Source organism: Colossoma macropomum, unplaced genomic scaffold (genome assembly GCF_904425465.1).
Source record: "Colossoma macropomum unplaced genomic scaffold, Colossoma_macropomum, whole genome shotgun sequence".
NCBI classification, from domain to species: domain Eukaryota; kingdom Metazoa; phylum Chordata; class Actinopteri; order Characiformes; family Serrasalmidae; genus Colossoma; species Colossoma macropomum.
The window spans coordinates 327854-355493 of record NW_023495392.1 but is presented as its reverse complement, the minus strand read 5'-3'; the positions used below and the strand labels follow the sequence as shown (position 1 = coordinate 355493).

Below are 27640 nucleotides of genomic sequence, written 5' to 3'. Positions count from 1 at the left end.
CTGCCTTGTCAGAGGGATACCCTAAATAGCAAGTTAGAGTGTAAAGCAGTCAATTATCATGAAAGACATTACTGATTTATCAGATCGAGTTCGAGACAGATCTAACACATAATTCATAGGCTATAATTTAAATCTTTACTTTTTCAGTACATGCACATTTTAGATACTTAATGTTGAAACAACTTTCACCAAGCATGACAAAATGGCTGATTATTCAGGTTGTATGTTGCGTGTTATTTGTTGTAGATGATGTTTCGTTTACAAGGGAGGAGAAAAATGGGGAAAAGAGTCTTCACTACGGTGCAGTGATAATTATTGCGCCTGAAAGATTACCTAATAATGTAAAATGGCAACAGTAATAATAGCAGAACAAAATTGTCAAATCATATCAACAATCAAATATTTTCATACAGAGAAAATATTTAGATGAACCTCCTATTAAGCATTAGGCTACAAGCACATTACAGTAACTTAACAAAATATATTTCAGGATATATCTTTTATGCATTCATAAGGAATAAAAATTAAATTAAACTTTGTTTTGTGAACTGTAATTGATGTAGTTAGAACTGTAAATTCCTTTAAAGTGATGCAGCAAAAATGAACTGATGCACTGAAGGAAAATGTCAAAGAAAGTCAGACTTTTGTTCATGCCAGTAACACATTTTGTTGTTTGTACCACTGCTCAGAGAAAAAAAAAATCAAACACACAAAAATCTGTTATAAAAAGTCTCACAATTACTAGCCCTCTTGGTTTTGCTACTTTCTACACAATTCCATTGAGTCTTCACCTGTATTATTATATATCGCTGCTGTTGGAAGAAAACCTTGTATCTTCATTTTTGTCATTTTTCAATTTTTGACATAATTTGAAAATCCCTTTTGCCCTTTGTAGTGTGTGTAAATTTCATGATGAATGCACCAAAAGGAATGGCCCAAAATGACTTGGAAAAATGTCTGGTTCCTTTGACTTACATTAAAAGTAAATGTTTTTTCCTTCTCCTGTAAAGTTATCATTTTGGAGATATTAAGTTTTCTTCCGACAACAGCGATATATTTGATGCCTAATTATTATTATAAATTATGCCTTCATAAAATCTTCTACACATATACACTGTTAGAAATAAAGTTTTTCCGAGGTGAAAAGTACATATTTGTACTTTTCATAACCTAATGTTTTAAAACAGAACACTAAAATAAAAGGCCTGGAGACGAGATGGGGTGTGTGGAGTCAATACAACTTAGATAATATAATTTTAGTGGATTATGGTACAATTATGTTCCCTGACTAAAGGTACTGAGACGTACCATCGAGGTGTACTACACATTTGCCTGAAATTTTGCTATTAGAAATTGATTTTTTGTTTTATATATATATATATATATATATATAGAGAGAGAGAGAGAGAGAGAGAGAGAGAGAGAGCACACTTTAGTGTTAGTACATTTCCACAGCACCCCATGTTTTCTCACTTACACTTAGATCATCAATCTCTAGCTTAAAGGGGAATTTGAACATTTTTTAAAAATGTCCTTCAAGATTACACCATTGTTTTGGCGTGAAATGTACACTGTAGAGTAACTTACAGACCATGATTTTTTTTTCAGTGGTTTTGATAGGAAACAGGGCCCTTAATGTCTTTAACGCAAATACAGACATTTTATTTGCTATTCAAAATGACCAGTGAACCTACACATGCCTTCTGAGTTTTTATTTTTAATGTTAAAACAGTGGTAAATCAGAAAAAAAATTGTTTTCGTTGTCGGGCTGTTTTGCCTCAGAACATCCTGCATGTACCTCTTTTCCATAAATGGATTTAAATAATACATTTTTGGCCAAACCCTTATGTCGAAATCATTGTAAAACAATGTCTCAGTCATCAGGGAACGTACTTGTAATCATTTCATCACTTTCTGTGAGGCAGCTTTTAGCATTACAGATATAGTTCCTATCACCACCACTGTGAACAACTGCCATCCAAAAGTGGTGGGGGAAAAGTGTATTGTTTTAATAAATAAATAAATAAACTTGACTAGGCTAAAATATGCAGTGTCAATGTTTGTTTTGACCCAACACACTTCACTGAGTTCTGCTCAAACAGTTTTGCTAGCTAACATCTCTGAAGAATGTCATATTCTAGTTTAGCAACATAGCAGTAAGGAATATTACAAATGACATTTAGTGGATTTCACGTGAAAGTGTATAGTATTAGCTTGTGGATCACATTTAGTGGATTAGTGAGCTATGGCACTCCTCTCACTAAAGACAAACCACACGTTTGGGAAATGTCTCACAATCCAGCTGAAACGGAGATTTTTATTGGTCTGTTTATGCCTATAGGTCATTGGACCAAGCGGTTAGAGAGCTATGTATAGAAAATGCTAGAGTATTATCATTATTATTATTATGGAGATCTTAGAATTCTTACAGGCATCATCTTTAAAATTTTGGAACTGCTCAAGGACAGCCACAGGAGTGATTCCTAATGCCTACAAATCATTAGGGTCTAATACAACTTGTCAAAGTAGTGCCTAGGGGAAAATCCAACTCTAAAAAAACAAATAAGTACAGCCTATGCCAAATCTTTGAACAGCAAATATTTAGCATAAATAAACAGCATATGATTTCAGTGTTCAAGGTATATGTATCATGGTAATAGTACTTTTCCTGGTAAATAGCTATTTCTAGACCAATGGTAAATGTACAAACCCAATTCCAAAAAAATGTAAGACACTAGGTAAAATGCAAATAAAAACACAAAGCAGTAACTTATAAATCTATTTTGACACGTATTTGAACAATAACATAGATACAATGTACATACAATATATGTATTGTTTTACTTTATCAACTTCATTGTTTTTTTATAAATATACATCCATTTTGAAATTGATGCCTGCAACATGTTCCAAAAAAGTTGGGAGAGGAGAAATTTGTTCTTAATTTAAGAATAGGAACATTGTGAAAATGTTATAAAACATCTTAAACAGGTAATGCAATTATGCTTGGATATAAAAGGAACATCCAAGAAAGGATCCTTTTATGAGCAAGGATGGGTCAAAGCTTGCTGCTTGCCAAACATGCAAGGATTTTAGGTGTTTCACCCTCCACAGTGCAAAATATCATCAAAAGATTCAGGGAAAAATGGTGCATAAAGGAAAAAAACACAAATAAATGCCCATGACCTTTGACCCCTTCAGACAGCACTGCAATAAAAAACTGGCATGCTTTGAAAAACGTCTCCCGATAAAAATATGTCTTACTAAGGTCAAAATACAATAAAAAAGGCCCTGTACAGTTGAAGACATTACTTACATAACAGAGGAAAGGTTTAAAAATCTACTTTCAAAACTGCATCAGTTTTTGTCTTCACTCCCCAAACGATTACTAAGTGTTGATAAAAGAAATGTCATGTAGCACAGTACTAAGCATGCTCCCATTCCAACTTTATTCAACATTCCAACGTATTGTAGGCATTAAATTTAGCACAAGTGTGTATTTACAAAAAAACAATGGTTCATAAGGTAAAAATAATATATTGTGTTTCTGTATCATTTTCAATTCAATACAGGTCAAACTGATTGGTTTTGTAAGCAGTTGCATAATCTGTATATTGCTCATAGTATGCAGCCTAGAGGATACAGTAAATATCTGTTATGGAATTTACAGCAATTGGCAGACACTCTTATCCAAAGCGACTTACAATTTGATCATTTGACACAGGTAGGCGAAGGTAGTGTTAGCTGTCTTGCCCAAGGACTCCTATTGGCAGAGTGAAGCGCAGGGGCTCTCAACATTTTCCACCCCAAGGCCCATCTGTGTATAACTACAAAGCATAGCGGCCCACAGGAAAACTAAAATCCACTTCTTTAAATACAGCTTTTTTTTCTTTTCTTAAATGCTGACACTGAAAGCCTGAGATTTAGGGCCTGAAAAAAGGATCAGATCGACCATTCTGGTGGTCAGTAGGTTTGCAAAATTTCCAGTTATGTTAAAAAACATAAAACATGAAACACAAGGTTGTAGTGATGTGAAAAAGGGGGAAAAAAGAAAAAAGAATAGAAATGTACAAGGTAGATGTGGACTGTGATTTGAAGTGTTCCTGAAAGTACTCTACTGGCTTTCCCACAGGAGTAACTGTTTGGTTTTGAGATGTCTCTAGTTCTGAGGGTTTTTGAGATTCATTTGAAATAACCAAACCTCACTCCTTTCACTGGGCTTTTGAATTATTGTCGTCACAATCAGCAATAATGAGAATCTTAATAAAGTTAAGTGAAGTGGATCGAGACCAGCTGGTTTTAGCTGGACCGGTTCAGCTGTTTGTTGCAGACCCGAATATGGGTGTTCACACGTCAAAACGGAGTGAAGTAAAGAAAAAGGTGTGAAAAAGTCCTCACCAAACAAAGCGTCCTGAAAGCTTCTCCATCTCTGGCTAACTGTCTGCACTGCACACCCGCATTGTCTCAGATTGATGATGTTTCATTAGGCTGCGACTGCAACGATTTTATTTGTACATTTCTATTACTATTTGTATTGATTATAATTTGAAAACATTTAATTCTTAGATTTTTAATAATTAAGTTAATCATTTGTTTTATGTTTTTATGACTTACACTGACGTTACCGGCCCACTACAGACTACTGCTTCCCTCTGAATACAGGCCTGCGGACCAGTAGAGGGTGCTTCACGGTCCACTGGTGGTCCGCGGCCCATAGGTTGAGAAACACTGGTGTAGGGTACTTGCCCAGGTGGGGGAGTGAACCCCAGTCTACTGCCTAGAAGGCAGAGGTGTTACCCACTACACTATAACAAGACGCATGCATGTTTAATAAATTACTGTTCTAAAACATTGATATGCCAATGATGTTCTGACTACAAACTCAAAGTAATAGTACTGAAGTAGTAACTTATATGAGTTGGCTAAATAAGTGCCAAGTGCATAGCGATACTGTACACTAACATCTCCCAGTTCCTACTGTTGTGAATACTTTGGAGTCATCTGAATTTCTGCTGGAATTACTCCTAAAATGTTAACTTGTTTAAACCATTTGTTCAGAAAAGCTATGACCCAGTACAGTCTTGTGTTGTTAATTAAGACTGTTTGTCCTATGTATTTATTGTATATATTGTTTTTAGATGAGGATCAGATCACATTTCAGGTTCACACAACTTTTCTTGGGAATATATTGTTGAATTGTTGCACAATGGTGCTACCAGTTTGTGAAACAAGCTTTCTTTAGAATTAAACATCTAACTGTTTAACTAACAGACACCCTCATAGCCTAGCAGCTATTAGCACCATTAATTTCTTAGTGAATTAATTAGTGAGGTGTTCTTGGAAATACTCACTTTATATAATATGGAACATTGTTGGGAGAAACAGAGCGTTCAAAAGGACTCTGTACAGAGGCTGTAAGCAGAACAAAAACAATAATGTCACATCACATAAGTGCTTTCAGATCAGTTTTTTCTGGGATGGGACTGACATCATGTAAACAGTTTCTGCAACTGCCCCTGTTTTACAACCCCATTTCCAAAAAAGTTGGGAAGCCGTGCAAAAGGTAAATTAAAACAAAATGCAATGATGTGCAAATCATTAATATGTAATATGTACTTATATTTAATTGAAAATAGTACAAAGACAACATATCAAATGTTGAAACTGAGAAATTTTATTGTTTTATATATATGCCCATTCTTTCAGAAGTCTTTCAGAAGTAAAGATGAGGAGAGGTTCACCACTCTGTGAAAGACTGCACAAGCAAATAGTGCAACAATTCAAGAATAATGCTTCGCAACATAAAATAGCAAAGAACTTTTGCTTCTCATCATCTACAGTACATGATATCATTAAAAGATTAAGAGAATCTGGAGAAATCTCTGTATGCAAGGGACAAGGCTGAAAACCAATATTTGCTGGCCATTATCTTTGGTCCCTTAGGTGGCACTTCATTAAAAACAGACATGATTCTCTAGTGAAAATCATTGCATGGGCTCAGGAACACTTCTGAAAACCACTGTCTATGAAAACAGTTTGTCGCTTCATCCAAAATTGCAAGTTAAAACTCTAAAACGCAAAGAAGAAACCGTACATAAACAGAATCCCGAAACACTGCCACCTTCTCTGGGCCTGAGCTCATTTAAAATGGACTGAGGGGAAGTAAAAAAGTGTCCCGTGGTCCGACAAGTCAACATTTGAAATTCTTTTTGGAAATCATGGACACTGCGTCCTCTGGGGTTAAGACCACTCAGCTTGTTATCAGTGCACAGTTCAAAAGCCAGCATCCATGAGGATATGGGGGTGTATTAGTGCACATGGCATGGGTGACCGGCACACCTGTGAAGGCACCATTAATACAGAATGATATATACATGTTTTGGCAAGATATGCTGCCATCGGGATGACTTTTTCAGGGAAGGCCTTGCTTATTTTAGCAAGACAATGCCAAACCACATTCTTCACATATTACAACAGCATTGCTCCGTATTAAAAGAATCTGAGTGCTACACTGGCCTGCCTGCAGTCCAGACCTTTCAGCCACTGATAACATTTGCCGCATTATGAAATGAAAAATACGACAAAGGAGACCCCGAACTGATGAACAGCTGAAATCCTATGTTAAGCAAGAATGGGAAAACATCACTTTCAAAACTACAGCAGTTGGTCTCCTCAGTTCCCAAACGCTTACAGACTGTTGTTAAAAGAAGTGGTGATGAAACACAGTGGTAAACATGCCCCTGTCCCAACTTTTTTGGAATGTGTTGTTGGCATCAAATTCAAAATGAATATATATTTTTGAAAAAACAATAAAATTTCTCAGTTTCAACATTTGTTATGTTGTCTTTGTAGTATTTTCCTTTAAAATATGGTTTACAGGCATATCATTGCATTCTATTTTTATTTGCATTCTGCACAGCATCCCAACTTTTTTGGAAATGGGGTTGTACTATATAAGATGCATTGTATTGTGGCTAATGTAGTATTATCATATTACTGTGTAAAATAGAGAGGCACTGATATTGTATTAATAACACCATATAAAAGAAAGGCTTTCACCTTGTAGAAAATTTTGAGAATGGGGTCCTAAGTCTCTCTGGGCCTCGGTAAGCTGGGTCAGATGCCCTTCAATTGAGATCTAAAGAAAGACATAAGCCATGGAGAGATTTTAAGAAGGAAGCAACACCTTCCGTGAGGAAAATAGTATGCTGGTAAGGCAAATTAGACAAACTTGAAAAAGAATGAAACATCAAGTCAAGCAGTACAAGTCTGTGAAAATGTATTTCCATTGTCATATGGTATGTCTTCAACTTGTCTTGCAAACATATGTGTGCTGCATTACACCTAACATATCTACTGCAACATTTTTGCCACCATTCTTATTTCAAATAATATTTGAGGCCTTTCTGTTCAGATACCTACCTTGCCTGCTACGCTAGCTATCCTTGGGACTTTTGTGATACATTAGTTACCAAGCTATGTGACAACACAGAATGTTTAAATGAAATGGTTTAAATAGTTAAAAAAATCTTCTTAATCTTAAAATAGTTATGTCCAGACCAAAAGAATGAGTTGTCCTAAGAGAGCTGAACTCACTCCTTTTTGCCCAAAATATTGCAGTATAATAATTACCTGCAGAAGTCTCCATCTTGTATTGAGGTCATCAATTCTGTTCAGGTTGTCTGGTGAGAGTTGAATACCCGGAGTTTTAAATGTAGAGGCCAGTTTGTTGGCTTGATTTACATTATCCTGAATGGGAGCTATTTCTTCCTGGAATGCCTGGTCAGTTAAAGAAAGCTTAGTTAGTTTAAGTGCTATTACAGGAAACACCTACAGAACAATAACTTCTTTTGTATGAACCATAATTTTATTATATGACTTTTATGTGGCTATACACAGTGCCTATATATCAAGTATTTTGCTACCTTGAAGATTCTATTACCGCGTGGTACCATCATAGTACTTATTTTTTGTTGCATATAATTCTATAGCTGAATGAAAGATTGTTTAAGTAATCAATTATAGACTTGTTTTAGATACAAGAGTAGGAGGAATGCATCTTGCATTCTGTCAGTCCTGCAGTGGGCCCCCTCTAGGCAAATGTTTCTAAGAAGGTAGTTAGGGTAATAGAATTGTGTCCTGAATTCAAACGAGGATGCTGCCAACCAAACGCAAGTCCACTTCTCTCGTTTGGCATAGGTAGAAAACAAAGTTAAAACCAAAATATCTCCAATGTTGCACAAGGAAACACCAAGATCTATAATTGGGTAAACATGTATGTTTGTGAGCATCTGTGGAATAACTTAAAAACTAATGTTTACAAATGGCCTTCAATTTAATTGCTGAAGCAATTTTACCAAGAGGAAAGAGAAATAATTCCAGTCTCAAGATATGCTAAATTGATAGCGACACAAAGATGCAACACCTGCTTTGTACACAGCTGTAACTGCTGCCAAAGGTCCTTAAAGGTATTAACTTTGGGCTATTATTCCACTGTGGATTTTTAAAAATGTGACAATATATAGTATTGTGTTAACGAGTAGCACAACATTCCTAATTAAATACAGCACATTTCCATGATGCACCACAACAATAGACTAGTTTGTTTTTAGCAACTGAAAAATTGAAATCTGGAATTAGGTATTAGCTACTGTAAGTCTCTACCTGCAAAAAACCTTCAAATTGTACAAAAGCCACACACCCTCCAATCTGAATCTTAAAAGTGCAGTACTCTTTCTGATAGCATATGTCATATATATGCAATATCTTAACAATTACAATGCGTATCACTCAGTACTTGTCCCACCCTAACAACACTCCTTGTCCTGCCATCATACCCATGAATGAAAGAAAATGTGATGTAAACCACTAACCTTAACTATGTCTATTTGTTTACACAGATTGTCAATGAGCAAGTCTCCAACTGGGTCCCAGGAGTCCTTGACCATCTCAGCTTGCTGAAGCTTGAAATCTAACTGTTCCTCTGTATCCTGAAGTTCCATCAGCCTTTCCAATGCTAGTTCCAGCTGTTGCTGCCAGTCAACTGCAGCTGTACCCAGTACCTTCCATTGTGTGGTTACATCCTCTGCCTCCTTGCGCAATATAAGCTCCACATTTTGAATTCTCTCTTCTGTGTGGATGTCTGGGGAACACAGTAACAAGAAATTACTGTCATTGCAAAAAAATAAATAAATAAAGAACAGAGTTAACAATATGTTGTGTTTCTCTGCTGAGCTGTTCAGCTGCTCCGCCTCCTGATATGGCACTACAAATGGAGTTCCTGATGCATTTCCGCTTGCCCTCCGTACCTGCTCAACTACCCTGGAGTCACTTTATGTGTGAACATCCCGCTGTAATCACCACCTTCCACTTTGAGTACTTGGGATAATTTGTATTTAGCTTCATGAGAACCAATCCTTGCATGAACTCCTAATCTGTTTATAGACATTTTACACCTGCCTTACATTATACACAGAGATATGTTCTAACACAACTTATACACAAGTGCTGTATTATACACAAGTGCTGTATTAACAGGCTGAAGTTGGCTCAGCCACGTACACACAGAGAACTTTTACTAAAAGTTTGCTCTCTAACCGATACTTTCCTCTCCACTCTCAGCCTCAGCTAGCTGACCCCCGCCATTTGTCTCTGTCTCCCAAAACGTAAACACAAGAGGACTTTTGCAGAAGGTATGACTTGTGTACTACACTCAAAGGACCCCAAAGGCAGTCCCGAGCTCAGTTGCAGCAGTTTCTAGGTGGGCGAGCCCATGCCTTGGGTTTGAGTTGACATAGTATGGCTGTTTTCATGCACTGCTGAGTCATGTTGTCTGCCATGGATTATTTCACCAAATGGCCAGAGGCCTATGCACTGCCAGACCAAGAGGCTAAGACCATCATTGCCTTGGTTGAGGGGATATTCAGTAGGTTTGTGGTTCCTCAGACCATCCATAGCGACCAAGGGCGCAACTTCGAATCCAAAGAGTTTGTTGCCATGTGCAAGCGGCTTGGTATCAGGAACATCCACACCATCCCACTTCTGACACCAAATGTAGTGTTTACTACTACAGAATAAGACACAGCTTTTGCACGTTGTTGTGCTTTATTAACAGACTAAGGTTGGCCCAGCCACACCATACACACGGAGAACTTCTACTGACAGTTTGCTCTCTAAGCAAAACTTTCCTCTCCACTCTCAGCCTCAGCTTGCTGCCCCCCACCCGCTCCGGTTTCTCTCTGTCCCCCAAAACAAACACACAGCCAGCAGGCTAGAGTCTTACAATAAGAGTCTCTGTAGGAAAACCCAGTGAATAAATGCTGTAGAACAACCTCCCCAAAACTAACACAAAAAAAAAAATCCCAAACGCGCTGCAATATTTAATACAATTGCTAGGGCACTAGATCTTTTTTTCTAACAATGGATCTCTCCCCAGGCTGATCTGAATCTCCTTTACTTAATGTTCACATTTCTTTATTCACAATTAATTAATTCTCAGCTGTTTATGTTTATTCTACTAAACCATCTTTCTGACAGTGTTTGTTTTATAACTAGCTATTTAATAAAATGATGAAGCGGCAGCCAGCAGAGCTGTTTAGTGACAAATTAAAGGTACAAATCTGTTATAACTTTAAATAAACATACAAAAATAAGTACAACATAGTGTAACTGTATTTATTTATTATTTGTAACCTTATTTTACTTTTGCCTCATTCATCTACTTAATATTTATTTCACAGTGCATAAATGTACAGCAAAAATAACAAACAATTTCAATAACCCAGTATTCATGGTGGCTGTATGGCATAGCAAACACCTCCTAGTATTATAGTAAAAAATAGCTGTCTCGTAAACAGTAAAGCAGAGTTCCCTTGGTTCCTGGCTAATACAAAGGCATACCTTTTTGACCAGGCCTCTGTTTAGCCTCTTCACAAGGCATCTCAATCAGGAAACTCTTCACATTCTCAAGCGCTTCATTGACTGATGACTCCTTTGTATTCAGTTCCCTCCTAAAGGCCTATAAGAAAATGCTAAGCTAGAGTTATCGGAGTATTTACAACAATGGTAAAAGGCTGTTGTTATCTCTTTCACAGCACCTCATTGATCATGTTTAGACCACTCACAGTAATGTTAGGGCGGGAATCTCTAGGCACAATTTAATTTGATTTTGATTCAGGGCTCCAAGATGTAATAATTAAACTTCTCGATGCATCTTGAGTTTTGATTGCTATAGCCTACATGATGTTTTTTTGTCTCTGTATTTGTCATTAATACATAGTGTTAGCTTAGTTGTAAATGAATGTAGGCTACATTCTGCGCACTTGTTAAGTCTACAGGCCTGTTTCACTTTCTAGGTTAAAAAACAAAACACTTTATACTATTTATTTGATATTACTGATCTTTGCGTCATGTACTTTATATCACATAGTGGTTTTCAACATGTGGAGTGTGGCCTACTGATACGCTGGAATGCCACGGGTGTTACTACTTTCTTTTTTTTTACTGCAAAATTTAGTGGTTAAATATTTATATTTACAGTTCAAGTCATTATAAAACATTGCTCTTTTTGATCACACAGAATTTATTCAATGTGGACAAATGGTTACAAACAGGGTCTTTCAAAAGGAAAGCTGGGCATCTACAAGCGAAGCAGCCACAGTGTATCAAACTCAGAAAAACAAGAAAACCAATCATAAACCGAAGCAAAGAAAATACAACAGTGAGTACATATCTGTAGGGTTCAAGCGAGAAGAAACTGTTAAAATGAGTAACTACCGCTTTGAAGCAGAACAAATTATGCCGTCACTTGGAGACTAAACATACTGAGTATGTATCTAAAACACCAATTCCAAACAAGTTGGTACGCTGTGTAAAATGCAAATAAATGTAAATAAAAACAGAATGCAATGATTTGCAAATCTCATAGACCCATATTTGATCCACAATAGAACACAGAACACATATCAGATGTTGAAGGTGAGACATTTTACCAAATCATGCAAAACAGTAACTCATTTAGAACTTGATGGTAGCAACGCTGCTCAAAAAAGTTGGGACACGGACATGTATACCATTGTGTAGCATCCCCTCTTCTTTTAACAACAGTCTGTTAATGTCTGGGAAGTGAGGAGACCAATTGCTGGAGTTTTGGGAGAGGAATGTTGTCCCATTCTTGTCTGATGTAGGATTCTAGCTGCTCAACAGTCCTGGGTCTTCTTTGCCGGATGAAACTGGTGAAAGGTCTGTGGTTTCCAAAAAGAATTTCAAATTTTGATTCATCTGACCACAGAACAGTTTTCCATTTTGCCTCAGTCCATTTTAAATGAGCTTTGGCCCAGAGAAGACATGGCGTTTCTGGATTGTGTTGACATATGGCTTCTTCTTTGCATGATACAGCTTCAACTTGCATTTGTGGATTGCACAGTGAACTGTGTTCACAGACAATGATTTCTAGAAGTGTTCCTGAGCCCATGCAGTGATTTCCAGTAAAGAATCATGCCTGTTTTCAATACAGTGCCGCCTGAGGGCCCGAGGATCACAAGCATCCAATATTGATTGTCGGCTTTGTCCCTTGTGTACAGGGAATTCTCCAGATTCTCTGAATCTTTTGATGATATTATGTACTGTAGATGGTGGGATATCCAAAGTCTTTATAATTTCACGTTGAGGAAAATAATCTGAAATTGCAATTTTTAGATGTAGTTTTTCGCAGATTGGTGAACCTCTGCCCATCTTTGCTTCTGAGAGACTCTGTCTCTGTAAAATGCTCTTTTTATTCCCAGTCATGTGAATAAGTTGCACATTCCTCCAGCTGTTTTTTATTTGTACCACTTTGTCAGCCTTTTGTTGCCCTGTCCCAACGTTTTTGAGATGCGTTGCTGCCATCAAGTTCTAAATGAGTTAATGTGTTTCATGAAATGGTAAAATGTCTAACTTTCAACATCTGATATGCATTTTATGGTCTACTGTGAATAAAATATAGGTCTATGAGATTTGCAAATCATTGCATTCTGTTTTTATTTACATTTACTTACATTTTACACAGCATCCCATCTTTTATGGAATTGGGGTTGTACATCTATCAAACTGAGACATATCTCCATTTGCAACTTTCCTCTCCTCAGCCTCAGCCAGACACCTAGCGCTTGACAGCTGACATTCAACACCAGTCATCTCATTAGGTGAGTCAGAAAAGTGTTGAATTTTCTTTTTATGTTTATGTTGCATTATATTATACAGTCAAGCAAAATTCAATAGGTTGATTATGTTTTTCTATTTGTTGATTACATTATACTATTTGTTTGTATTTTAAACTATCAGATTCATTAAATCTTGTGGGCCATGGAAACTTTTGTGGTATTTTGCATGGGCCATGAGCTGCAAAAGGTTGGGAACTTCAGGTATAGTTCATCTATGACTTTGTACTGCCTATTAGGTGCATGTAGGGTAAATGCAGAATGTACATATATATATATATATATATATATATATATATGTTAGCACTAAATGTTAAAAACCTTTTTAAAAGGAAAAAAAATCATGTTAATGTTTTTTTTTACTGTATTTAGGTCTATTTGTGTGTATTGTAATGCTATATTGTGTTTTCATTAATAAAAAACCCTTACTGCTACTTTTGCACAGTACTATTTATTTAAGCTTTGATTTTTATTGTATTTAGCCCTAACGTACATTATTGTAAGTTTGCTCCCTTGTCTATACAATCTGACTGACTCCACCACTCCTTCAAGCAATACACCACCTTACTTGGGAAACCAAAAAATCCAATAAGATATATTTAAATTATCACAAAGGCTTGAACACTAAAGGATTTAGGATTTTAAAGGATTTTTTCTGCTTTATGAAGACTATGTATGGGTGATTAACCTTGTGTGTGATTAGTTGCTGATGCACAGTTGGTACATCACCCCCAACTGGTTTCTGTTGGTCCAGCTCCTCCTTCTTAAGCTGTAGCCAGTGGAGCAACTCTTGTAAGGACATGTGAAAGTGCTTCCACTGCTCCATGCTGGCATCCAAGTGAGGCCTGGGGATATAATGGGACAAAATGTAGCACATTACCAAGCAAATATGATTCAATAACTAAATTAAATCAAATTAAATTCAAGATTTATTTATATTGTGCTTTTTACAATGGGCATTGCCACAAAACAGCTTTACAGAAAATGCGGGTACAAGCCTCAAAATAGGGAAGCCAGTGGCGACAGTGACAAGGAAAAACTCCATAAGATCAGAGACTTTGAGAGGAACTAAGACTTAAAAGGGAAACCCATCTTCCGCTGATCGACACCGGATAGCAAAATAATAATACATCAAAAGCAATATGAATAAAAAAAAAAAATCAATTAATATACAATAGTGAATTTGGAAAAAGAAAATAAATGAGCCTGTCATTATAAAGCCTTGTAAGATGTATGTTCCTGTTGGTCATCTTACACAATTTAATTCAAGCTTAAGAAAATACATTTGGACTTTCTCCCCATTGATCTCAAAAGCCTTGGGCATAGTTACATTGATAATATAGGCTCCTGTAAAATGGCTGGAACAATATTTGTTTATTTTGGTACCTTTGGTACCTAGCACTAGTACCTAGTATCTCACACCTAGTACTTAACTCCCACAAGTTGTGAGACACTTTCTGATGTCCGCATAAAACAAAAATGCAGAATTTAATTAATAAATAAATCCTACCTCATACTAATAACTTTTTTACGCAAGTCATGCCACCGTTGTCCCATGTTGTCAAGCCGTTTTTGAAACATTAAAGCATCATCTGTCCCTTCCAATGATGCCACTATGCGTTGTCCATTTTCATCTAGTGAATGGTACATATCTGTGTGGGCATCAATCTCCATCTTGAGATCCTGTGGGTGTTATCAAAGAGTTTGTAGTTACCATATTCATTTTTGTCATGTTACTTAAAACTTAATATTTTTTGGTGTTTATTTTATATATATATATATATATATATATATATATGTATGTGTATATATATATATATATATATATATATATATATATATATATATATATATATATATATACACACACACACCCACACACACAAATATATGTTTGGAACTATTAATACACTTTCAGGAACAATAACACTAAAAAATAATTACTTTTCTTTTTAACTACAGTATTTTTCACGAGTATACTTACTGTATGTCATTTACAAGTATTTCCATCACTAAATACAGAAAATAGCAGTTAAAATAAAACAATACAAGAGAACAATAAAGTCCAGACCTTAATGTGATATGTCTTCCTGTGTAACATTTCCACAGAATGAGAGACATCAGATGAAAATAGTATGTGCAGACGCTTTAGTTCCCTGCCACGTACACGTGCATAAGAGAGAGTAAATTGAGATAGTATGGAAGCGAGACTGACAAAGTGAGAGACAGTAAGCTGTGAAAGAAGGTATTCTAGTGTTCTATTCATGTGTTTGCAGGCTTCAGAATGCCTGTTGAGGCAAGTACAGTGGAGCTGTTGTTCACAGAGAGTGTGGGCACAGCTACTTTGGAAAGGGTCAGCACTGGTTTCTGAAAGAACAGAAGCTTCTCTTTACATCCTACAAGTTTGTCTGCCTCCTCATATTTAGCTGTTTCTATGTGTTGTTGCCAAGCGCACATATCTGTCATTCCAGCTCCTGTGCATGATGACCCAGACAAACAACTTGTCACTTCTCATATTCCTCTTACTAACCAACAGGGGTTGGTATTAACTAATTACATTTGCTTAGTTACATGCGCTCAAATAAAACCTTGATGGATCTATATGTTCCTGAGTTTTCTCAAATGTTGTGCGTCAAACAGTGAAACCTAAACTTCAGTTCGTATGCTGATAGACGCCGTTGTTCCAATGCAGTATTATCGGGAACTCAGAACTAAAGTAGTCTTATGACCTACGGCTTTTGCACTGCTCAAACGTTTTTTTGTAATGGTATTTAAACTTTTATTTCACTGAATTACTTACTCCTGACTATGAGTTTAGGCTGCTTTATGCCCCTCTGCTAACCAAGCAACTGTACTTTCAACAAGACTTGTTTTGTTTGTGTCTGTTCTAAAAACTGTACATATAAAATAAAATGTTAAGACATTACAGTATGAATTACTTTTAAAAACAAAAAACAGACTGACACACATCTACACAAGCTCTCATAATTACTGGAACAGAATTACTGTCACTGCAGCCTCTGGTTGTTAGTTCTTTTGCAGCTGATTCAATGGTGTAGCTGTAGGTATACTCTATCCCAGCTCCCACATAAAGATGGAACAAAAACATAGTCTGTCAGGGGCCCTGAGGACTGGCTTGACAACACCTGTTCTGAGGCACCCATACAGTCTTATGCAAATGTTTGCACACCCCTGGTCAAATTACATGTTTCGTACATAAACATTTCTCTGCAGGAAACAAACTTAATTATGACATGTACATGCAAATGTCATTGCGCAATTTCTATTTATTTGCAGCATTTACTATGTATATAATAATAATAAAAAAAATAATAATAATACACAAAATAAAAAATACAATCATCAAAGGTATGCTCAGAGGAAAAAGAAGCAGCATTTGATGAACAGAACACTTTGCCAGTAGTAAGATGGCAGAACTAGAAGAGTTCTGCAAAAGAGTAGAGAAAATTAAAAAGGAAGAACAGGAAAACGCTTGGCTGGCTAAAACAAAGTATTTGCAAGCTGTGATATCTGCCAAAGGGGGTGTTATAAGTACTGACTTTGTAGGGCATCCAAACCTTTGCATAATTAGGGTCCAAGCACGCAGTGCGTCGGACCCTATTGTTTTTGTTAGAGTTTTTCTTCTTCTTATTATTATTCTTTTTCTCCGATAAAACGAATCACCCAGACCAAACCGTAAGTCCTAGAGACATGCAACTTGGTCAGTAGGTAGTAGTCCCTCCCGCTACTCAGGTTCGCAAAATGAGCCCAATCGGCCTAAAGGTGGCGCTATTGCGCAACACAACGCGTTTGGCTCTATAATTCCTTCCCCAGATTTTTGCCAGACATGACATATTTTTTTCCTGATTCCTTGGGTCCAACAAAACAACTTTGTAATTTGGACCATTAAGCTCCGCCCACTTAGATTTTGAGCTAATTTGCACAATATGCAAAAACTATTTTTGCGAACTAGTCCTGCAGTTTTCATCCAATCCTCATGTTCTTGGTGTCAAAAAATTCAGCATAGCCTAAGACTCAATGATTATCCAGCACTTTTTTAATTTTATCACAAAAATGGCTGCCATATGCAAATAAATCCTTCTGGAAAAATCAAAATAATTCTTATTTAATTGAAAAATCTGTAACTCAAGAATCCTTCACCCAAAAAATTTGAAACTTGACAGCCTTATTCCACAGGAGACTCAGAGGTAGCCTATCCATTTTTGTGCACATTGGTCATTAGGGGGCGCTGTAAACGCTTAATGTGCCTTAATAGCTGTTTCTCAGCATCCGTACATCCGATCAAGTTGAAACTTTGCAAGTGTCATCTACTAGTAAGACTTTAAGTGATTCTTTAAGGACATTTTGATATATTGAAATTTATGGCCGCCATCGGCCAATAAGCTTTCAGCAGCCATTTGACAGGCTTAGCCTTGGCCAATCCTCATGATACTTCACAGCTATCTCTATCTCACCACCTTCTAACAACCTGCGAAGTTTCAAAATATTTGGCCACTGGGGGGCGCTATAACTGAAAATCAAGTATATCTTGTACAGATTGTGATTTTTGGTCAAATAACTTAGATGCCCTCATGCAGTGCAGTCTTCCAAACACTTTTGTCATTACAAGTCTATTAAAAATGTGCATACTTTTTTTTCAATCGTTAATTGTTTGAAATTAGCACTTTTCGAACTAGTCCGTGGAATTTGAAGATACCTTCTCAAAACTGGTCTAGAAATACTCTGTAGCCTCTCTAGGTAAATAATTATCCAGCACATTTTCCATTTTTTGCTCATTGTGGTCTCCCTCCATCACTAAATCATTGCGGCCATGGCACTGCTAGCTTAAATTGCTATAGCTCATCAGTCATTGGTCCAATCATCTCAAAATTGTATATATGTTTATGAATTGAGACTCTGATGTAGCTTGCGAAATTTGATCCTGATTGACCAATAGGGGGCGCTTTAGCACTTAAAAACACCTAAAATCTTTAAAAATGTTGTTAGCCTCTCTGCCTCAATGTCCCAAACTGCATTAGGCCTTATTAGACCTTTTGGCTCAAAGTGCATGAGAGCTTCTTGGGCTTATGCGTATTGGACCCGCTCATTGCCGCTTGCGGCTATATTTATTATTATATTTTTTCTATACAATCCACAATTGCTGTTATATCTTCTCTATTCTTAAGTTAACCAAACAAAGTTACTGTATCAACATTTGCAAAAAATGTTGTTTTTTTTTTTATAAATTGCAGCAAAGGTTGCATTTAATTCTTTTCACTTTTCACTTACTGTGTCAGCAAGAATTGTCTGTCGACAACTACATAGAGAGGATATTACTGTAGAACTGAAGTACATAAACCCCAAAGGCGAATGCATATTTGAGTGTTAAGTGGTGAAAAAACTATAAGCAGTGGTCTACTGAGATGTGGGAAAAAGTGATGTTTTTGGAAGAGTCATCTTTTTCCATATTCTCCACAAGCGGGTGAGTGCATGTGTGGCCTACTCCAAAAGAACACTATAGGCCTGAATGCTTACTCCTACAGTAAGGGGGTCTAGTGGCTATGTTATACTGTGAGGACATTTTGCTGCCATGGTTTAGGTCCACCTGTCACTACAAATCAATACCAAGTTATTTTGACTGATCACCTTAATCCAACAAAGAAACATTTCTATGCTAATTGGCATGGTCTCTTCCAGGATGACAACGCTCCCATCCACAGGGCACAAGGCGTCACTGAATGGTTTGATGGGTATGAACCTTCTATGGCCTTCAAAGTCACCAGATCTCAACCCAATTGAACATCTATGGGAAATTTGGACCAACATGTTAAACAGCACTTGCCACCATCAACAAAACATCAACTGAGAGAATATCTTTTGGAGAAATAGTGTTTCATTGATCCAGGACAATTCCAGAGACATACAGAATCTATGATAAGGTGAATAGAAGCTGTTCTGGCACTTTGTGATGGCCCAAAAGCTTACTAAGACACTTTATGTTGGTTTTTCCTTTAATTGTGACCTGTATATTCACACTCACAACACAAACACATACATTTTCCCATATTACCTATAATTGAGGGACCTTATTACTGTCTTGTGTGCTTATCTGGTTTGTTTAGTACATGTGTGCACTCACCAAGATAAAGTCCCTATGCATGTAACATATTAGAGGAAATAAAATGATTGATCTGATCTGATTCTCAGTTTATATAATTTGCTTTCATTGCTTAGTGCACTTTGTAGTCATGGTCAAGTCACAAAAATTACAAAATAAACAAACATGTCTCGTTGTTTTTTGGTGGATATGGTAACCCCTTCTCCTTAGAGCTTCGTATATGCCATATGCTTGCACATATGTCCCACTACACCAGTTGATTGGACTGATTGGACTGTTTTGGCTGGGTCTGATCCTGTTAAATCTCCACCTTTGCACTTCCATTTTCAAAATCACCTGCATCTATTAGTCATTAGAGATCCACTGTTAACAATATAATAGCTGTTTACCCCTTGTCTTCACTTTTATTCTCTGCTCCCTGATATGAATTTGAATTGAAAGAGGGCTAAGAAAATAAAAGTGGGGATGTAGCTATGAACCTGGAACTGGATACTGCATAGGGTGAACACTCAAGTGAATCAGCTCCTGAGCAGGCCCCATTGTTTGAGTTTTTGTTCAAAGCAGCATGTACTCCTGCTTCAACTAATCAGGTCAATTTTCCATACCTCTGCTATCGACTGTCTGCAATAAAAACCTTACCACTGTAACGTGAAAAACATACAATTCTCAGCCACTGACATTTCATAAAATGAAGTGTCATTTACAGTTCATTTCTGATGTAGCAAATCACAAAAACAATTGCTAAGATGTCACCATGTGTGTGTTTTTCAGGCTTCTCAGTTTTCTTTAGTGTTATTAATATATTTATGTTTTTACATTTCTCTACATTTAACTGTGTACTGGGTGCGATGCTCAATAACATCTGGCAAAATTAGTCTAAAGATGGGTTTAGCTACATTGGTAGATAATCAGTTTACAGATCTTAAAATCACAGATGTGGTGCTATAACTACTCTAGTGCACTTTTATATGATCAGTTGCACACCTCATTTATCAACTCAAATGGGCACACTGAAAAACAGCTATGTACTTACTTGCCATTGCTCTAGTAAGTGGCGTACTGTGGCTGGGTTCTCCAGAGGCCGTTCCTTGCGTGCAGCATCTTGCAAGACATTTGCTGTAGTTTCTGCCTCAGTAAGCCAATTAATGAACTTTTCCAGGTCTATGTAAAAGTGCTGCAATTGCCGCTGTTTAGGCTCCAGATCTGCCTCCTTGTCCGCTACGCTAAAAAGGCAATATAATATTAATCAACTCAAAGTTGCACTGTGTGCATAAAAAGGAAACTTTACAGAGTGCCAATTGTAACGTATATTTACTGTGATGTTAAGGAGAGGTGGCATCTGATAAACATATTTCTTCATTCAGAAGCAAGAACTGCCCATGTGTTTTATTGTTTGTGTGATGTGCTGATACCACGCTTTGCCCGTATTTGTAAGTGCCATGTGCGATTCATAACACAGTGACACAGGCAAAAAATAGCATCTAAACTAGTCCAACTGTAAAGTTTCCGGTAAGAGGCTGATATGGATTGATTTATCTTTTTTATAAATGCTTTTATAAATGCTTTCAAACATATTTGGTAATACATGAAATAAGTAAACAAATTATGCACATACACTCAGTTTGTTGAATAACTAATATACAACCCCAATTCCAAAAAAGGTGGGACAATGTATAAAATGTAAATAAATTTCACAGACCCATATTTTATTCACAATAGAATATAGAACACAAATCACATTTTACCATTTCATGCAAAACATCAACTCGTTTAGAACTTGATGGCAGCAACACATATCAAAAAAAGTTGGGACCAAAGGCTAGAAAAGTAAGTGGTACTAATAAGAAAAAAAAGCTGGAGGAGCAACTTGCAACTTACTCACATGACTGGAAATAAAAAAAAACATTTTAGAGAGGCAGCATCTCTCAGAAGCAAAGAAAAAAAAACTGTGTCAAAAAATTGTGGAACAATTTCAGATAAATTTTCCTCAGCGTAAAATTGCGAAGACTTTGGACATCCCACCATCTACAGTACATAATATCATCAAAAAATTCAGAGAATCTGAAGAGAAATCCCTGTACACAAGGGACAAAGCCGATGGTTAATATTGGATGAGTGTAATCTTCGGGCCTTTAGGTGGCACTGCAGTGAAAACAGGCATGATTCTTTACTGGAAATCACTGCATGAGCTCAGGAACACTTCCAGAAATAATTGTCTGTGGACACAGTTCACCGTGCAATCCACAAATGCAAGTTAAAGCTGTATCATGCAAAGAAGAAGCCATATGTCAATACAGTCCAGAAACTTCTCTGGGCCAAAGCTCATTTAAAATGGACTGAGGCAAAATGGAAAACTGTTCTGTGGTCAGATGAATCAAAATTTGTAATTCTTTCAAAGAGAGGGGCCATCCAGCTTGTTATCAGAGCACAGTTCAAAAGCCTGAACAGTATATAGAGGTTTAAGAACAACATATGCTCCCATCCAGACAACGTGTCTTTCAGGGAAGGCCTTGCATATTTCAGCAAAACAATGCTAAACCACATACTGCATCCATTACAACAGCATGGGTTTGCAAAAGAAGAGTCCAGGTGCTGAACTGGCCTGCCTGCAGTCCAGATCTTTCACCAGTAGAAAACATTTAGTGCATCATGAAATGAAAAATTCAGCAAAGAAGACCCAGGACTGTTGAGCAGCTAGAACTACGTCAGACAAGAATGGGACAACATTCCTCTCCAAAAACTCCAGCAATTGGTCTCCTCACTTCCCAGACATTTACAGAATGTTGGTAAAAGAAGTGGGGATGCTGCAAAATGGTAGACATGGCCCTGTCCCAACTTTTTTGAGATGCGTTGCTACTATCAAGTTCTAAACGAATTTATATTTTTCATGAAATCGTAAAATGTCTCACTTTCAACATCTGACATGTGTTCCATGTTCTATTGTGAATCAAATATGGGTCTATGAGATTTGCAAATCACTGCATTCTGTTTTTTATTTACATTTATTTACATTTTACACAGCGTCCCAACTTTTATGGAATTGAGGTTGTATCTAAAAAGCACGTTTTGATATGTTTGGATTGAGCACCATTGCAAACATTGTAACTGCAGTTATAGAAGTATATGAGGAGGAAGGTAACTTGTTTGAGAAAGATTTCAGAGAGCATTAATACAGAATTCAATATTGTGTTTTTCCAATGGCTTCGACAGTGGCTCAGCCAAAAGGATAAAAAAAAAAAAACTAACAAAAAACAAGCAAACAAAAAAATAAAACAAATATAGATGGGGAGACATTATTTGTCTGCTCTGTCACAATTTAAAAGTTATCAACTCAGCATGATTATGCAGCTTTTGTCACATGCTGATGCTTTTTCCTTTTTCTTTGTCTTGCTGTAATTCCACTTTTTTACTTAGAATCCACAGCTTTGATTGGTTTTCTGTGAAGTAGCATGCCCATTTTGGCACCCAAACAGATGCTAAGCAGTGGTCATTAACCTGCATTAGCTCATTAACATGTTGATTTTGACTGACTTGTGTAAAATTAGTGCAGCAGTAAGGAGAGGCCGGTACATTAATCACTTCCATGATGACTTTAGGAATTAGACTTCATAGCTGTGCCTCACATTTCACGTGGTATAGCTGAGTAACTGATGAGTTTTATGAATCTGGCTCCATATATCTTGGTAGCTAAGGAAGTATATTCCACAAAGGGCAAGGAAAATTGGTTTTCAAAAACCCACTCTGGACTGCAGTGTTAGCTAAAAAACAAGTATGTGGGGGCTGCTGGCTGTTGTTCACAGCGTTGTTTTGAAAAGTTGTTTTCTTCTTGTTGTCACCACTGTCTATTTACTGCTGTAATCGGTTGAAGGCTTTAGTTTATTTATGTCAAGGTCTGCTTTTCTTGCTACATTTCTCTGACTCCTTTTACATCCATTCTACGTCAAGTTTTCCCCAACAAGGCTCTACCTCTCTCTCTGCCCCAGTCTTGTCTCCTGTTCACCCTAGCTCCACCCCTTGTTATCTTGTTCACCTACAGCCCTTTTGTTTGTCCTTCACTTTGCATAGTATTGTCTGGATTTTGCAGTCTGTGCTGCTGATTTGTTTCAGTTGTCATTTCCTTGTAACAACATAACTTCTCATTCACAAACTCAGAAGAAACACACATTATGTAAATAAAATACATTTGAATTTCTTTGTAGCGTTTTATTGTATCAATGTACTTTGTAGTCAAAACTAAATATGCCACTTTTGACAGCCTTATTTTAGTAATAATATTGATAAATTTTTATGTATTTAGTTGGGAAAAAAAAAAGTTTTAAACCTCAGCTAAAACCAAAATATGTTTGGTTGTGCCCAACTGTCTCTTGATTTTGCTTCATCATACAGCTGTATGACTGAATTTGAGGAAAACTGCCTTAGCAGGTTTCACAACTGGAGCTACAATATCAAGGATGGTGTGCTGTACTATAGATGACGTGACAGTCAACCTGCTGTGCTATCCACCTGCACTGGTTATATAATTCTGCTCATAACGGCATCTAATAAAAAAAACATCCATTTCCTTCTCTAGGAGGGCACTTTGTGTCAGGAGGTGTGGCTTGGAGGCATGTTCTTCGGCGTGGTGGAAAAGAAAGCCAGACAAAAAGACAAAACCAAAAGACGCAAGAAGGCATCTCCTGGAACGTGGGCAAGGCAGAACAAGCAGAAAAGGGGTATGCCTGTTTGATCTTTATTATAAGGAACTGAAATATCCATAAAAAGTGTACACTAATTTTATGTATGTGATATATTAATGTACTGATGTATATTGATTAACATGACAATTCCATCTGTTTCTTTCAAGAATATCTAGTGCCTTGTGCCCACTGTAATATGGCTGAGTGTTAGTTTTCTTGTAACCCAAAAAAGAAAGGAGATTATTAGAAAGATTCTAAGGAATTGAAATATCCATAAAAAGTGTACACTAATTTTATGTATGTGATATATTAATGTACTGATGTATATTGATTAACATAACAATTCCATCTTTGTTTCTTTCAAGAATATCTAGTGCCTTGTGCCCATTGTAATATGGCTGAAGCTTTGATAAAACAAAGTAGGAATCCAAAACAAATGCATCTTCTCTGCCATTTTGTATTTTTCTATTTTTAGACACACGTTTTATTTATTTATTGTTTTTATCTTTCTTCAGTAAAAGACATCACATTTTCTGCATACAAACAATAATGATTCAGTCTTTTACCTGCAATACAAACTAGAGAAAAATATTTCAGAGAAAGTAGAGAAGAAAATCTACATTGTAATTAATAATATAATTTTTTTAGACAATTAACTCACCGTTTTTTGATGTTGGCCCAAGCAACATTCATGCTCTCAGTCATCTGTTTAATCGTGCTAGTGTCATCATCTGCATAACGGGTCAACAGTTTGTTTGCCAGTTCATTGGTCACATCCATTTGAGCTTGCCACTGCTGTATATTCTTGGCAAGTTTCTGCAAATTCCATAAATTATCATTAAATGACGTTCTAAACTGGTGCAGTTACTAATAATGGTATTCTGACTTCTTTAATAACATTGTAATAATAAAGATCAACACAATGTAATACAATTTTGTGCTTCTTTAAGCACAAATCTAAAATGCTCAAAAACCTGTTCAGTGTGGGGTTACAATCAGGGTTATTATAGTTAACTCAAACTATTACTAAAACAAAACCAGCAATGAAAAATGTGCTAATTAACTGCAATACAAACTAAATCAAAACTATATTGTCCACTGCAAAACTAAATATAAAACTGAAACTAAAAGCTAAAACTATTACTTTTCAGCAAATAAAAAAAACAAAACTAAAACTGTTAATGCACCCTTTAGACTAACTCAAACTAAACTGAAATCAAAAAAAAAAGGAAAAACTAAATAGAAGTAAAATCTAAAGAAAAATTAAAAACTATAATAACCTTGGTGACAATATAGAATAAACTTTATTTACACAAGATTTACATGTTTACACATCAAATGTCAACCTCTGAGGGGGCAAAAAACTTGTCCTCATTCAACGAAAAACACTTAATTTTGGGGGAGAGGTACTGTCAGGGACAATTTCAAAGATCTAATTTAAATGTGCACAGCTGGCATTATATTATAAGTGTATATGTTGCAATATTTAGTAGTATAGGACACTGGAGGATTGGAAATCAACTACAATTATTTTAAATAATATCTGATATAATCAAATATTTCCTCTAGGACTACGATATTGTTGACTGCTAGTACGCAATAAGGGTGAAAATGAAGGAGTGAGCACCCCTGCTATGAAGATATTTCACTCCTCTCCACATATACATAGCCGTGCCAAGATGAAACATGCCACACAACTGCAGCTTTCTTGAAATCAAAATTTGTGTACAACTGCCACAATGTAACATTTACATTTAAGCACAACAAAAATAATTTTTTAAACGTTGACTTGCTTGCTCACCTATGAAGACGAAAAAAACTTTTACTTTCTGTTTTGTAAATTACACACATTTCTATCAAAATATACTCTATCAGTGTTATTGAAGAAAAAAATGCATGGTTGTAACTGAGGGAACTCAGTGTAGCTAACTTTTTTTTATTCGCCCATCAGGACAGTTTCGAAATGTTATATACAATTTCGGTATCATGGGTGTTTTAGGATTCTTCTATGCAGTTTCTATACCTATGTACAAAATTGATATTTTCAGTAGTGTTTTGCTAATTATCAAATAGACCTAAAGTAATGTTTAAAGGCATTTGTTTTACAAATTTTGGTCTGAAGCATCAGAATCCTAAGTTTTTTTTATATCTGAAGAAATTGTGAAGTTATTTGCCATGATTTTTTGTCTGTTTGTGAAAAAATTACAAGTAAAATCCACTTAACAGCCTTACAAAAAAGACACCCCCACCCACACCCACACCCCCCCAACACACACCCACACACACACATACAATTCTCCCCAACAGTTCTCTAACATTTAAATATTTCTAGCAAAACAGAGAACAGCTCCTTAAGGCATCCATATTTTTACCTTTAAATCATCAGCACTTTGGGAAGTTCCCTTCCAGACTTCTAGTTTTTCATTGGCTTGCTTTATAAGAGTTTCCACCCTTTTTCTTGCCTCCAGCCAATCACTGGAGTCTCGATACATGTTCTGAAGTTGAAGAGCCCTGTCCATCAGCTTGGTGTGTGAGTCTTCCCAGTGTGCTTGTAATTTGTCAACTAAAGGAAAAAACAACAATACAATTATGATGTAGTGGAGCCGAGGGCACTGGCATATCACCCACCCAATCCATCAATCCAAATATTTTGCCACAAATGGTTTAAAAGTGTATCAAAAGCTTAAAACTGGTTACATTTGTTAAGAGGAGCTACTTGCACATTTGTATTACACAGCTGCTATGCAAGAAACTAGAAGTAATTCATCTCCAAAGAGGGAAGTACATAAAACAACATGAAAAGCTGCATAATAAGTTGTAAAACTGGACCTGGTTGATGGTAATGAAACCATTTAAAAGACATAAAGGTACAATGGATTTACTTTGATCTGTAATTGTAGCACGGGTCTGAGGATTGTTGGTTTTGTTCTTGAGGTTCTGGGCTGCAGTGATCTGTTTATTCAGTTGGGGACATCTCTGCTCCATGTCTTGCAGTGATGACTGCAATATAAAAAAATGTGACATTATAATTCATAGAGAATGTAACTTAAAATACAGTAGGGTCAATGTTCTTGACAGAAAAGAAATCATAATATGATTTATAAGATTTAACATGCAATGCATAGGAATCTCTGAGCCCGTGGATGTACAAGCTTCCTAGGCATTATGTTGTTACATTAGTCCTATAGCAACTTACACAATCTTTAATCATGCTACATTATGGTAAACTAATTAAGATTTTGTGTTTTTGTGGAAGAGGAAGTAAAAGACAGTTGCTGGGCAGATTTAAGCCATCTTATTTGTCATCTTTAGTAACACTTGAGAGAGAAAAACAGTTTTTAGAAGTCTATTTTTTTTTTTTAGAAGTCTAAGTTTTTTTCTGGCCCATGTCTATTGTAACTGTAATTTAGTTTATTTCCGGCACAAACAAAGTAAACTGTGTAACACTTATAGTACTTTTTCTTCTAACAAGTCATGTATTAAAGTCAACATTAAATTAGAACGTTAACTCATGTCCATGGTCATATTAAACATGATTTTCCATATTATTTGAAATGGCTTCATATATATCGTTGCTGTCGGACCAAAACCTTGTATCTCCAAAATTATAACTTTACAGGAGGATAAAAAACCTACTTTACTTTTAAAGT

The 27640-nt window shown here is 36.3% G+C and overlaps 1 protein-coding gene across 8 annotated transcripts in view; it reads right to left on the bottom strand.

Annotated features, from left to right (window-relative positions):
* The window catches only part of dmd (dystrophin), a 164887-nt gene that overhangs the window by 52278 nt on the left and 84969 nt on the right, over positions 1–27640 (bottom strand). For 7 of the 8 annotated variants that reach the window (XM_036562454.1, XM_036562453.1, XM_036562455.1 and 4 more), the window contains exons 52-62: positions 26873–26990; positions 26363–26553; positions 24652–24806; positions 20348–20537; positions 14707–14879; positions 13885–14041; positions 10900–11017; positions 8874–9142; positions 7633–7779; positions 7060–7138; positions 5352–5412 (exon numbers count right to left, since the gene is read on the bottom strand). In XM_036562454.1, the coding sequence (XP_036418347.1) occupies positions 5352–5412; positions 7060–7138; positions 7633–7779; positions 8874–9142; positions 10900–11017; positions 13885–14041; positions 14707–14879; positions 20348–20537; positions 24652–24806; positions 26363–26553; positions 26873–26990 (1658 nt within the window). Of the gene's footprint in view, positions 1–5351; positions 5413–7059; positions 7139–7632; positions 7780–8873; positions 9143–10899; positions 11018–13884; positions 14042–14706; positions 14880–15267; positions 16556–20347; positions 20538–24651; positions 24807–26362; positions 26554–26872; positions 26991–27640 lie in introns of those variants that run through there. The other variant, XM_036562461.1, reaches the window with a different exon arrangement.